Below are 14,171 nucleotides of genomic sequence, written 5' to 3' on the forward strand. Positions count from 1 at the left end.
AGAATGATCCATGTACACTGGAGAAAAATGTATACTCAGTCACTTTAGGAAGAAATGTCCTGTAGATGTCTATAATATCCAGGTGCTCTAGTGTTTTGTTTAAGGCCACTATATCTTTGTTGATTCTCTGTTTGGATGACCGATCTAGAGCCGTCAGTGGTGTATTGAGGTCTCCAAGTCTGATTGTATTTTTGTCAGTTTTTGTTTTAAGGTCAATGAGTAGCTGTCTTATATATTTTGGTGCTCCTTGGTTTGGTGCATATATATTAAGAATTGTTATGTCTTCTTGATTCAGTGTCCCCTTAATCATTATGAAATGACCATTTTTGTCTTTGAGTACTTTGGCTGTCTTGTAGTCAGCATTATCAGGTATGAGTTTTGCTACGCCTGCTTTTTTTTTGGATGTTATTTGCTTGGAGTATTGTTTTCCAGCCTTTCACTTTGAATTTGTTTTTATCCTTGTTGCTTAGATGAGTTTCTTGTAGGCAACATACACTTGGATTTTCTTTTTAATCCATTCTGCTACTCTGTGCCTTTTTATTGGTGAGTTTAATCCGTTTACATTTAGTGTAATTATTGACACTTGTGAGTTCCCTATTGCCATTTTATAGATTGCTTTCTGTTAGTTTTGTGTCTTGTTTGATCCTTCTCTTTTGTTTTTCTATCTTTTGTTTTTATTTGGTTGTATTCCTTACATCTTTCCTCTGTTGCTATCTTTTTTAAATCATGTGCTTCTGTGGTGGTTTTTTCAATGGTGGTTACCATTAAGTAATGAAAAGGGTTTCTACCCTGTTCATTGTAGTGCACTATTTTATGAGTACTTTTGTACTCCATTGTCCTTTGCTACTGTTAATCTCCATCTTCTCCCCCCCCCTTTCTTTTTGTTGTTGTCACAGTTTAAATTTGGTTTTATTGTGTTCTTCTTGGAGCTTTTACTTGTGGCTTTGTTTTTTTTTTTTTTGTTCTTTGTATCTGATTGGAGAACCTCCTTTAATAATTCCTGGAGTGGGGGTTTTCTGATGATAAATTCCCTTATCTTTTCTGTATCTGTGAATGTTTTTATTTCTCCTTCATATTTGAAGGATTGCTTTGATGGGTATAGTATTCATGGCTGAAAGTTCCTCTCTTTCAGGACTTTAAATTGGGGTCCACTCTTCCAGCTTGTAGAATTTCTGTTGAGAAATCGGATGATAATCTAATGGGCCTTCCTTTATATGTTGTATTCTTCTTTTCCCTGGCTGCCTTGAGAATTTTTTCTTTGCCGTTGGTTTGTGCCAGTTTCATTATGATGTGCCTTGGAGTAGGTTTGTTGGGGTTAAGAAAACTCGGAGTTCTGTTTGCTTCTTGAATTTGAGGCTTTAGTTCTTTCCACAGGCTTGGGAAGTTCTCATCTATTATTTGTTTGAGTATGTTCTCCATTCCATTTTCTCTCTCTTCTCCCTCTGATATACCTATTATTCTTATGTTATTCTTTTTGATGGAGTCAGATAATAACTGTAGGGCTATCTCATTTTTTAAAAATTTTGAGTCTCTTTCTTCTTCTCTCTGTTGTGCCTCAAATTGCTTGTCTTCTATTTCACTAATCCTACCTTCTATCTGTCCTGTTCTATTAGCTAAGCTTGTTACCTCGTTTTTCAGCTTGTGAATTGAGTTTCTCATCTCTGTTTGATTTGTTTTTATAGTTTCAATTTCCTTGGAAATATATTCTTTGTGTTCATTGAGTTGTTTTCTGAGCTCCCTAAATTGCCTTTCTGTGTTTTCTTGTATATCTCTGAGTATTTTTAGGATTTCTATTTTAAATTCTCTGTCGTTTAACTCCAAGTTTTCCAATATATTAAATTTTTTCTCCATAGATTTTTCCTCATCTAGCTGTGTTACCTCTTTCTTTTGTATCCATGATATTCCGATTTTCTCTTCCTTAATGGCATCTGAGGGTGGTTTTGTTGATAGTATTAGTGAGATTTAATAAAGAATAAAAAGTTAAAAAATTTTAAAAGAGTTGTTTTTTAAAAAAATTAATAATTAAATAATAAAATAAAATAAATTAAAAAAGGGAAATTATTCCCCCCCCTCCTTTTTTCCTCTCCTCTCCTCTCCCCTCTTTCTTGAGAAAAATCTTGTGGTGAACTGTGAATTATATTTTACTAAATAGAACAAACAATGCCTGTAATGGAGGGCCTGAATTGGGGAGAAGTAATAAAGTGGCCGAAGAAAAGGGTATGTACCCACAAAAAGCAAATAAGGAAAAAATTTGGGTCAAGAATAAAATGATTTGCTCTTAGATGTTGGTTGACTAAGAGATATGATGAGAGGAATAAGAGGGAAACAAGAAAATGGGGGGGGGGGAATTAAAAAATTACTATTGTATTTAATTGAACAAGAACTAGAAAAAATGGAGAGCCAGGGATGGGAGCTCTACTAGTGAGTTAAAAAGGTGAAGTTAAAAACCCCCAAAATGCCTCAAACATAAGTTTGAGTCCCAGAGAAGATAATTTGTTTGTTATTGAGTTTTGAATGAGAGGAGACGTAAAGGAGAAAGGAAGAAACTAATATAGAGGGAGAAAAGAACGAGAGAAGAAAAAAAAGGAGGGAACCTCTAAAAAAAGAAAAAAGAAAGAAGAGGAGAGAGAGAGAGAGAGAGAGTTAAGGGTTTTGGAGTGCAACCCTCATAGAGAGAAAGAAAGAGGAAAGAAAAGATATTGGGAGATGTAACACTTATGGGTAGTGTAGTTCAAGGAGAGGAGAGAGTAAGACTGGCACAGAGTTAAATGATCAAATTGGAGGAGGGGGAAAACAAGAAATCAAGAATGAAGATAAGAGAAAAAAATGAACAAATATAATAAAATGGGATAGGTTATCAAGTCTGTGGATTATTCTTGATTTTGAGAGGTTATCTTCTTGCTTTTTCTTTTCTCTCCTTCTTCCTGGTCGGTGACTCTGTACTCCTGGTTCTGCCCCTGTGGCATGCTCAGGTAGAGGTTTGCAGTTGATAAGTCTCTATGGCAATGTCATGTATTGGGCTTCAGTCTCGTTGGCAGTCGAGGCTCATTAGCATTTATAGTCTCCGACAGTGAGAGAGTCCGTGTTCCTGGAGCCTGTCTCCTAGTCTTTCCTTCCTCAATTAGTAGCCTGATAATCCAGCTATGGGGTTGCTGCTGCCTCTGCCTGGATAGTAAGAGGCTCAAAGAGCTGGCAACTCCCCACTCTATTCCCACTCAGCACAGGGCTCTGGGTAAGGCTCAGTCAGTCAGAGCTGCTAGCATAATCAGGCTGGGCTTCCACCCACTCAAAGACGTCTGGCTCTACCACTCTGTCCAGTAACACGGGTGGGCGCCCACTCCCGGGGCGCTTGGAGGAAACTCTCGCTCACTATCTGTGTGCGCAGACCAGGATATCAAGCCAGCAGTCTGACACTCTGAGTGAAGCCCCCGCCCACACGGAAAATTTCCAGCGTTGGAATTGGCTCTTGCTCCCTCCCCATGCACAGCTTTTTCAGGGCACTGGGGTGGCCTGGAGATTCTACTTTTGGCCCACACACAGGCCCCTGACTCTGCCTCTCTGTTGGGTAACACAAGCGCCCACTGCCCAGGCTCTCGGAGGAATCTCTTGCCCACTCTCTGTGTGCGCGATCAGGATATCAGGCCAGCTGCCTCACACTTTGAGTAAAACCCCCACCCGCACGGAAAAGTTCCAGCATTGCAATTGGCTCTCACTCCCTCCCCGTGTGCGGCTTTTTCAGGGTGCTGGAGCAGCCTGGAGATTCCGCTTTCGGCCCACATAAAGGCCTCTGACTCTACCTCTCTGTGGGATAACATGGGCACCCACTCCTGGGACTTTCGAAGGAATCTCTCGCCCACTATCTGCACACGCCGACCAGGAGATCGGAGTGAATGGCTGCCCCACTTGTCTTTCTTTGTCTGGGTTTGGTGCGAGTGTTAGCTTGTATTGCCTGGGTTGTCACAGGCACAGTTTTTCCTTGGCTTGGATCTCCGTGCCAAAGCCTGGTTCAGTCGTTTGTGCCACGGCCTGGATCTATTCACCCCCTTTTGCCCGCCTTAGTTTCTATACTCTCAGTTCCCAGTGAAAGCAGCCCTATTTATGTTAGTGAGGAAGGTGGAGCATTTCTTAGTCCGTATTTCCTTTCGGGTTTGATTATATATTTAGCCAATTTTTCGCTCGACCATACCTTCGGGTGTATTGCGAAACATCTGGAGGCTGCAAGGATAGGTTTTTCTGTTTCTGGTTGAAGATCTTGTTGAGTTTTTGGGGAGATTTATCGGTATCGCTTCCTACCGCGCCATTACTCTGACATCAATCCTGATGTTTCTGATTTTATGGATGTGCAAATAAGTATCTTCCTTTTCATCTCTGCAGACATCAGTTAACCAATGTCTGAATTGTGTTTTTATCTTTCCTAGGAACTGGCCACATGGACTGCTGGTTGACAGAGATACATCCCCCATCTATTGTCATTTTTATCTCTGGTACTCTGAGAACTAGCAGAGTTTCCAGTCTTCACCATAGTATCTTTTCACAAAAAACACACAAAAGTCCTTTAGTAATGAATAATAATAATAATAATAATAATACAAAGAATAATAATACAATAGTAAACTTCTTAGTTTAACATTTCAGCAATTGCTTTAAAAATCTATGCCCTAAGGGACAGTTATAGTGTCTTCTGAATATATTATGAAAATATGTAGTAGCCTATTTATTAGTCTTAAATGAATATTCAATTAATGAAGACAGACTATGATTCACTGAGAAGTCTGAGGATTGTGCTTTTTATTTTTTCCTAAGTTCCAAGCACTCAGAAACCAACTGCTTTTAAAGAAAACTCAAAGTAAAGTAGCTTATTTGTGTACAACCACCCATCTCAGCAGATTTAAGAGTTGTTCACAAGAATTCAGGGTGTTATAAAAAGTAATTTTTGATCTTAGATGAAAACAAACCAGTTAATATTAGTGCATTGCAACATCAGCTAATACAGTCTGGTTTTAATTTTCTTCTCTTAGAAAATAGTCTCATTGTATATCTATGGATATATTTCATTGCAAGCTTCTATAAATTACAGATGGAGGAGGGAGGGGGTGTATGTGTTTGGGTGATGGAGGGGTTGGGAGGAGGAACTCTATAGCTTCATATGGGCAATCTTTTATCTGTATCTTTATCTTTCATTATTTGTCTCTTTTCTCATTGTTTTTTTTTTATTCCTAAATTATTTCTTATGCCAACACTTACTCCAACACAAGAAAAGATGAATGTTATCTACAATCTCATTCTAAAGTGTTAATAAAACACATTTAGTTATACATAAAATATTCTTTAAATTTGCTATTTTTCTTCTAATTTTGTTGGCAGCACTTGCCTATGATGATGCAAATTTAGTGAAACTACATATCAATGTTGGGACCTTAAGTGTATTCCCTCCTGGGTTGACTACTTTGAGCTAATGTAGTGTTCCATTCATTGGATTCTACACACTTCCTTTATATTGATTGCATTATCAGTAGTAGTAATCACAGATATCATTACCAGCCAATTATACAAACACATATTTAAACCAGTAACTTATTTACCAATATTATCTCTTACAAGTCTTAATTTTGTAATGAAGCTGATCATCCTCTTGTCCAATTGAGTGTAGCTACGTATTTTCATCTAGCAAGCTAAATGCAAATATATTCAATTAGATAGTAGGTAATTACTTATATATGTTTGTAACAGCACAAAATGAGGGCAATTTGAATGTAATCTGTTTCCTATTCTCTCTGAAGACTGCATTAGAGAAGGTTCACTGCTTTAATAAATAGACCCAAACTTGTATTAAGGTCAAACACAATAGAAATATAAAACCTGGTCATGTAATGGAGTCGAGAGTGAAAACTGGTAGTTGGGCACACAGTCAACTACAGACCCAGTTAAGTTCCTGACATATGAAATGTAAGAGTTTCAAGCCCCACCTTGAAAGAGTCATTTTAGGGAAAAAAACATGGAGAGGTTAATGAGAGATGTCTATGAGGTAACAGTGACAATGGGAAACATTTATATTCTATTGGCTAGATTTTAGTCACATAATTATACTCAACAATCAAGGAAGTGCAAATTATGGTCTATCCTAGGAAGTAAAGAGCACAGATTTTGATGACCAGTTAATTTTTGCTATAGGACTCAAAACAGAACTTGCTCTCTATCTCTATCTAATGACTACTTTACACAACTTGCCATTATTTGGAATTTCTGTCAGGCCTACTTTACTTTTATTTTCTTTACACTATGTCAGTGTCTTGTAATACCTAGGTCCAAACCATGACTCTTAAATCTGTACATATTAAACAATTAAAGAATGAGACATATAAAAATTACAAAGTATTTTTTCCAAATTTTTAAAACAAATTAATTATACCCATGTTACTGTAATTAGTTTTCAGCAGGTTCAACTGTAGATAAGCAGGTTAAAATAAAAGGGTTTCAGAGCTAAGCCAAAATGTCTCATAGTTCAACTCTTATTTTGCAGATAAGAAACATGAGACTTGAAAAGATGAATTTATCTAATTTTATGGGCATCACTGGTGATTTCAGGCTCTTTCTCTGCTTTAGGCTCTTTCTGTAACATTAGTTGTCATTTTTATTTGTAGATATATTACCCTCAAAGCATATATCATTGAATAATGTCCATTCATTTATAGAGATAAAGTAAAACACAGTAAGTTATAATTGACATAAAACTAGTATGTTTAAACCTCTGAAAAAATCCACTGCAGGTAGATTATATAATTAGAGGAGTAATGTTTATGATTCCTATGCTAATTAATATTTAGAACTAAAAGTTCAGGCGAAACAAACTACAAAATCTCAAAATCTGAAATTTTGGAAGCTATGTTTCTTTTTATTTATTTATTTAGTTAGTTAGTTAGTTAGTTAGTTAGTTATTTACAGAGACAGAGAAAGCAACAGATAGGGACTAACAGGAAGGAAGAGAGATGAAAAACACTGATTTTTTATTGTGCACCTTAGTTGTTCATTGATTGCTTTCTCATCCATGCCTTAACCAGGGGGCTAGAGCAGAGCAAGTGACCCCTTGCTCAAGCCAGCAAACTTAGGCTCAAGCCAGCGACCATGGGGTCATGACTATGATCCCACATTCAAGCCAGCAACCTTGTGCTCAAGCTGGTGAGCACATGCTCAAACCAGTGACCTTGGGGTTTCGAACCGGGGTCCTTTGCATTCCAGTCCAGTGCTCTAACCACTGTGCCATAGCCTGGTCAGGCAAAGCTATTTTCTTTTAAGTGAGAAAAATAAATGATTATTTTTATAATAAAAGTATTGCTTTTTCAGTGGATGAGATACCCTTAAAAGCAATATTTAACTGTATTATTGACCTGCTACACTAGCAAAAATGATAAAAACATTTAATTGTTTTCATAGCCTAATTTCACATTCTTTCTGCAAAATGTATAAAATAGAAACTGTTCAAGAGAAGTGGCACAAATCTAAATGCACTCCAAATCATACAATTTAGAAAATTTTGAAATTATTTGGAATTTTGAAGATATTCTCACAATTCTTGTTTACATCAGACCTTAATTGTAGTTGATATTATACCACGAGTGAACCAAACTCATCAGAGTAACACACACATTTTTTTAAATTTGATGACAACTGAAACACAGTCTTCAGAATTGACTTTTGTTATGAACTTTCTAAACACACTTGCAGGCTAATATTCATCTGTAGTGTAATTTTTGCTTTACATAGTGAGTAAGGACTACATAGTCTGGCAAATTTATTTTAAGTTAAGATGAGAAAAGGCTTAGCTCCATCCCTGTCCATCTTCTACCAAGCACAAATTAAAAGCTCCACCTAATTTTGTTATATTATAAAAGAGCAATAGTGTGAAATGTAGGAAGAGGCAGTAACCTGGCATTTGTAGTTTTCATGTTAACTGTTGCTTCTGCTAAAAGTCTGTATTCAGTTGACTATTAATGTGTAAAAAAAAAAACCAGTAAAATATAGAGTGTTACTATATGTATACATTGGGGACATCAAGGCTAAGACCATGTTTTAATGTACTGTAGATTGTCATTTATATTGCTTTGATTTGCAAAGACTTTATATGCAATCTAGTGGAGAGTAGATATACTCTGCTTTTCATCTCTTTTTTTGGGTATGCCCTCTTCAAAAATCGGCAATAATTGTTCAGATCATTTAAAAAGCTGAAGTTTCATATGTTCAAAAGTATCTGATATTGTTTTACAAGGTGACATGACATTTGTTTTGAAAAGAAAATAAGTGGGAAGAGTCTATTTTTTAACATTTTTTTAATTTGAACTATTGCCTGACCTGTGGTGGCGCAGTGGATAAAGCGTCGACTTGGAAATGCTGAGGTCACCGGTTCAAAACCCTAGGCTTGCCTGGTCAAGGCACATATGGGAGTTGATGCTTCCAGCTCCTCCCCCCTTCTCTCTCTCTGTCTCTCCTCTCTCTCTCTCCCTCTCCTCTCTAAAATGAATAAATAAATAAAATAAAAAAATCAAGGATTAAAAAAAAAATTTGAACTATTAAAATCTAACTGATTTTCATAGGTACTATCAAAAGCATGATTTAAGTTGAAAACAGGCAGATTAGAAATATCGTAAGGTAACACAGTCAAAACTATAAGTTGCCACTTTAATTTGATTATTATTATTATTTATAGTGAGAGAGAGAGACAGAGTGACAGGCAGGGACAGCCAGACAGGAAAAGAGAGAGATGAGAAGCATCAACCTGTTGCAACACTTTAATTGTTCATTGATTGTTTTGTCATACATGCCTTGATGGGGTGTGGGGGAGGGGGCTTCAGCTGAGCCAGTAACCCCTTGCTCAAACCAGCGACGTTGGGTTCAAGCCAGTGATTTTTGGGCTTCAATCCAGCGACTTTTCGGCTCAAGCCAGTGGCCATGGAGTCATGTCTATGCTCCCATGTCAAGCTGGCGACCCCATGCTCAAGCTGGTGAGCCCATGCTCAAGCTGGCAACCTTGAGGTTTCAAACCTGGGTCCCAAGTGTCCCAGGTCCATGCTCTATTTATTGTGCCACCGTCAGGTCAGGCTAATTTTGAAAGCACTCTATATTAAATATTATTGACTCTGGCAGGTTTGCTCAGTGGATAGAACATCGGCTAGCATATGGATATCCTGGGTTCAATTCTCAGTTAAGACATACAAAGGGAAGTGACCATCTGCTTCTCTCTCCCTCCTTCTCCCCCTCTCTCCCTCTAGCCTTAGCCTCAGGCACTCAGGATAGCTTGGTTGATTCAAGCATTGGCCCTGCCCCCCAGATGGAGGTTGCAAAGTGGATCCTGGTTCAGGGCGCATATGGGAGTCTGTCTCACTATCTCCCCATCTCACTTAAAAAATTATTACACAGAGCTACATGAGAAATAAAGAGAATGCCAGAGGAACCAAAATATTATCTCAGCCATCAATTATTTTTAATATCTTGTGACCTTTGAAGAGTTTCCGTGAAGGAATATACCTAGAGTTGATTTTATTCAAATTTCACAGTTCTTTTCTTTCCAAAACTATGCATTTTGATATTTTTGTATTCATGTAAATCTTTAACTCTTCAACTCTGTATATGTTAAGGGGCATTGGCATCCTAAATAGGACTATATTTTAAAAATGAGTCATTTTGTTTGTATAACACTGAGTATGGCTTCTTTATACCCTGATGAATCTTGTTTTCTGTCTTTTATCTGCATAAGTAAAATCTTCACTTTTGCATCATCATGTATCTTTTTTGCATGTAATTAACATGAACTTTTTTGACTGTGCAGAGCTGGCTATCTGCCTCAGAATATTCCCCTGGAGATTATCAGATACCTGTCTGCAGAGAAGGATTTTCTTCCTTGGCACGCTGCCAGCCGAGCTCTTTATCCTCTAGATAAATTACTGGACCGCATGGAGAAATACAATGTCTTCAATGTAAAAAGATATATTTTTCTTCTTTCTATTTTCAGATGATAAAGTATTTTCTCATTATCTGCTATATTCAACTTATCCTGAGTTATTTTAGTTCCTTCTAATTAGTGTTATCATTTTTGTCCTAATTTTCTACACAACAGTGATGACAATCACTTGAAGAGGAAATTTAAAATAGGCTACTTTTTTTGTTCTGGCTGACAAGTGTCAATTGAGTTTAAATGCTTCAGAATTTAAGAACAAATATACATAGCACATTCTTGAACTTCACATTTACTTTCCAAGAGTTAAAGGGCTCTGTGCTCACAAAGGACTTAACCTGAGTAGAGGGATTGCAAAGATCTTAACAAAATATAGACAGTTTCAGTAAAGGCTCTTACTCATTATTTTTATCCAAAAGGGCATAGTCAATTCAATTCACTTCCTTAATTAACAAGAATAAAATCAACATTGAGGCAAAAACCCATTCATAATTGGGCTCAAGGGGACACAAGAAAGAAAACAACAGATAATCCGAACAGACATGAAGACATGACAAACATTCCAAAATGTTACCTGACCAGATTTCCTAAGCTGGAAGCCTGGTAAACCACAGTGCACTGCTGACACCACCTAATCTAATGTAATAATCATTTGAATAAAATTAGGTCTAAGTACTTCTAGTGAGCTTTTGATTCCCAAATGTCTTATCACCAGTGAGGCTTTGCTTATGAGAATGTGTCTCTGTGCCTTCTATCACCTTTGAGCATGACTTATTTTCATTTAGTTATTTTAAAAGTATTTTCTATATTTAATAAAATTATTCTACTTCCTATGATATACTGGCTCTACTACTTAACCTATACATTTGGAATTATCATGACCAGATCTAATAAAAATCTGTTCATTAGAACCATCTAAATTGTCCAGTGGCCATAAGAGTTGCTTTTTATCTTATCCTAAACGTACATGAAAAGACTTCTGTTTTAATTTTTTTTTAATAGGCTGGCTTGACTGTTAATTATGTTAGTTTTGTCTAAGTCCTAAAAACATACATGCAAAGAAATGTATCATTACAGTTATGGCATAATTTTTATATGCTGGAGAAAGACATTACACTTTTTTCAACACAGAAAATGCTATATTAAAATTTTGTAAAAGGAAACTATATATGTAGTTTACTTTAGTATATCATGTTGGTACCTCAAATGCAGTAAAATTAAGAACTGCTTTTATTGCAATTTTAGTCTTTTCATTCTTTTGACAAAATTCAGGACCACATTAAAGTGAGGAGAGCATACATACATTGCTATGGATATTTAAATACAGTATTAACTGAATGGGTTATTGACTTTGAAATAATGTGTCATTTTCTGAAGAGTATTCTGTGCATATCAGATTCAGCCTGCTGGGCTAGTGGCTGGATCCACATAATAGGCTTGCATTAAATATGCTCTATTGATATAAAATCATAAATATTAGGTACTAATTTTCATAAACTGTGTTTACATACATTTGTATACATGTATGCATGAGTGTCATTCCTTAGTAGTTTCTTTGTTTTGCTCCAAAAATTGTCATTGAAAATAAAAATGCAGATTATTTCCTCATTAAGAGGAAGAGTAGACTTCCACAATTGCAATAGTATTTTATTCTTATTTTCTATATTTGAAATATAATGCTGAATACAATTATAATAGGTTATTACCATGCCCAAAATTTTACTGATATTTTAAGATAGGTAAATTTAGAAAATATTTTAATTCCATTATAATATTTTTATTGTCATCATGGAGAGGCTCTAAACTGACATTATCTTTATCTCCCCTACCCCCATGTAGGAATATATTTTAAAGCAAGTTGCAACAACGTACATCAAGCTTGGATGGCCAAAAAACAGTTTTAATGGATCTCTTGTTCAAGCATCCTACCAACATGAGTACTGTTTTATTTGATTATTTGCTCTTTTCCCCAGAAGTGTACAATAACATACTACTAATACCATTGTGACTTCAGCAGCATGAGACGATTTTTTTTTCATTTTGCGTTTTTCATTTTCCTTTCCTGTGAGGCCTGCTGATGGGAGACATAGTATCCACCCCCTGGTACTTAGAAAAAAGGCCTTTCCTTGACATGTTTTCATTTGAGACCTGCCTTTATTAGTGAAATTGAGCTCTGAACCCATGCCTCTCACTGTAGTATGTACTGTTTCCAGGACAGGCTTTTAGTGTGTTTCACTTCTACTCTGCCCAACTCTTACTCAGCAAAACAGGATTTCCAGATCTGAACACTATTTTTCTGCTAATTATTATTTAATGCAGTATAATGTAATGAATTACTCTTCCTCCCTTAATATTAACACTGCTTTAATTTTTTTTTCTCATTTCAACAATACCTAAGAGAACTACGTCGAGAAGTTATAATGCTGGCATGCAGTTTTGGCAACAAGCACTGTCACCAACAGGCATCAACTCTCATTTCAGATTGGATTTCCAGTAACAGGAACAGGTAAACTGAACCAAATTCTGCACTTTTGATATAATATAATACTGCTTTCAGATTCTCAGCAAATGCATTCTATTTACCACCTGGAGATAATCAAGACAAGAAAAAACACTGCGAAACTTTGGTTCGGGTTCACAGCTTACAAGGCAGCAGCATGAAAGCCACAATGTACTTACCTTTGCAAGGTTTTATTGAGTTTTGAAATAACTGTAAAATTTGGTGCTTATTCATCATATGTATCAATTTATTTTGAATTTTGATAGCTTAGCTATCTCATGAGAACAAAATAATTAAATGTAGGGCAAGCTCTAAGGTTGTTTGTAAAGGTTGTGGTATATATTCACTAAACAACTGCAAGTATATGATATAAAGTGGCATAATGTTAATATAATATATTTAAAACTAAAAACAAAAAGGTTATAAAAAAGATCCCTACTCTTTTAGTGACCCTTGACAAAGACCTTAAACTTATAGCTTATCTTGGAATTTCACAGTACAATATTTTAATACAATATGGAGGTTAACATTAGTTAATAGAATTATTTTGATAAAATATATTCTACTAAATGTCACTCATTAATGTTAATGAAAAGAATATTCAACATTAAAATAATCAAAGATCAGTGAGCTTCTTACTGCAGTTTTTTAAACCTTAGGTGGCATTGTATTTCCAAGAACCGTTATTTTCCATTGCTTTTTGCACTTTGGGTAATTTAAAGCCAGTCTTCTCCAGTTATTGGCCACTAGGTTACGGTAAGTCTGATTAGAAGGGTGAGAAGCTAGGGAGCAGTTTGTTCAGATGATATTATTCTACATGCCACGATGAACTTGTCCCTGATCTGAGGGCACAGATGACCCTCAGATGGACAACAGAGAAAGGGATTTGTCCTAGATGAGCATAGAGAACCACAGAGAATAAACATACTTATGGAGCAAATTGGTATTGGTCTTGTTGAGAATTATTTAAGTTTATACATCATATCTGAGTCTAGGTCAAAAGGTAGCTTTTCTGCTTTAAAACCATTGAAGGAAACCTCTCACTGAATTACTTAGTAATGTGTCATAATATTTTGCCTTCTCTCTAGCATTTTCCTATTTGCCCTTTATACATTAAAATCATTTCTGGTCTTATACTGAGCTAAGAAGGAAAATATTTTATCATTATCATTTCTCAATTGATCCATCATACCCTTTAAGACAGTGATTAAATGTAATCAGTCTTTTCTAGAATAAAAGCATCTTCATTTTTACACCTTTACTTATGGTTATCTCTTTTGCTAAGTCTTCTGAAAACCAGTATATTAGACTTAAAAATGTTATAAAAACTTTTTCCTATTTTTTACCACCTTCTTAATTCTACCACATATATTTAAACTATAAAAACATAAGCATATATCCATAATGAATACATCCAAAATTTTAAGATATATAATTGCACATACATATTAGAAGAAAGGTAAAGTATATTATTTAAATATTGTGGTCTCTACTTTCCTCCCTTTGTTTTTTGTTTGATTATGTCTTTGTTTATATATTTTCTTTTTTTGCTACCAACTCATGCCTTTTCTCAGAGCTGATAGTTGTTTCTTAACCCTTTAATGAACTTACCCTTGCTAATATATATATATATATATATTCTTACCACTTAGTGAAATTGGACTTGTACCATTGAATTACTGTAATTTCTCTAGAATCTTCAAGCTTAATATCATTTCCTGTATT

General features: G+C 35.7%; 1 protein-coding gene across 1 annotated transcript in view; it reads left to right on the forward strand.

Moving 5' to 3' along the window:
- The window catches only part of TRHDE (thyrotropin releasing hormone degrading enzyme), a 458,543-nt gene that overhangs the window by 389,384 nt on the left and 54,988 nt on the right, over window positions 1-14,171 (forward strand). Inside the window, exons 13-15 of the mRNA XM_066365808.1 lie at window positions 9,821-9,968; window positions 11,786-11,883; window positions 12,345-12,452. Coding sequence (XP_066221905.1) covers window positions 9,821-9,968; window positions 11,786-11,883; window positions 12,345-12,452 — 354 coding nt within the window. The remainder of the gene's footprint in view (window positions 1-9,820; window positions 9,969-11,785; window positions 11,884-12,344; window positions 12,453-14,171) is intronic.

Source organism: Saccopteryx leptura, chromosome 2 (assembly GCF_036850995.1).
Source record: "Saccopteryx leptura isolate mSacLep1 chromosome 2, mSacLep1_pri_phased_curated, whole genome shotgun sequence".
Lineage (NCBI taxonomy): Eukaryota > Metazoa > Chordata > Mammalia > Chiroptera > Emballonuridae > Saccopteryx > Saccopteryx leptura.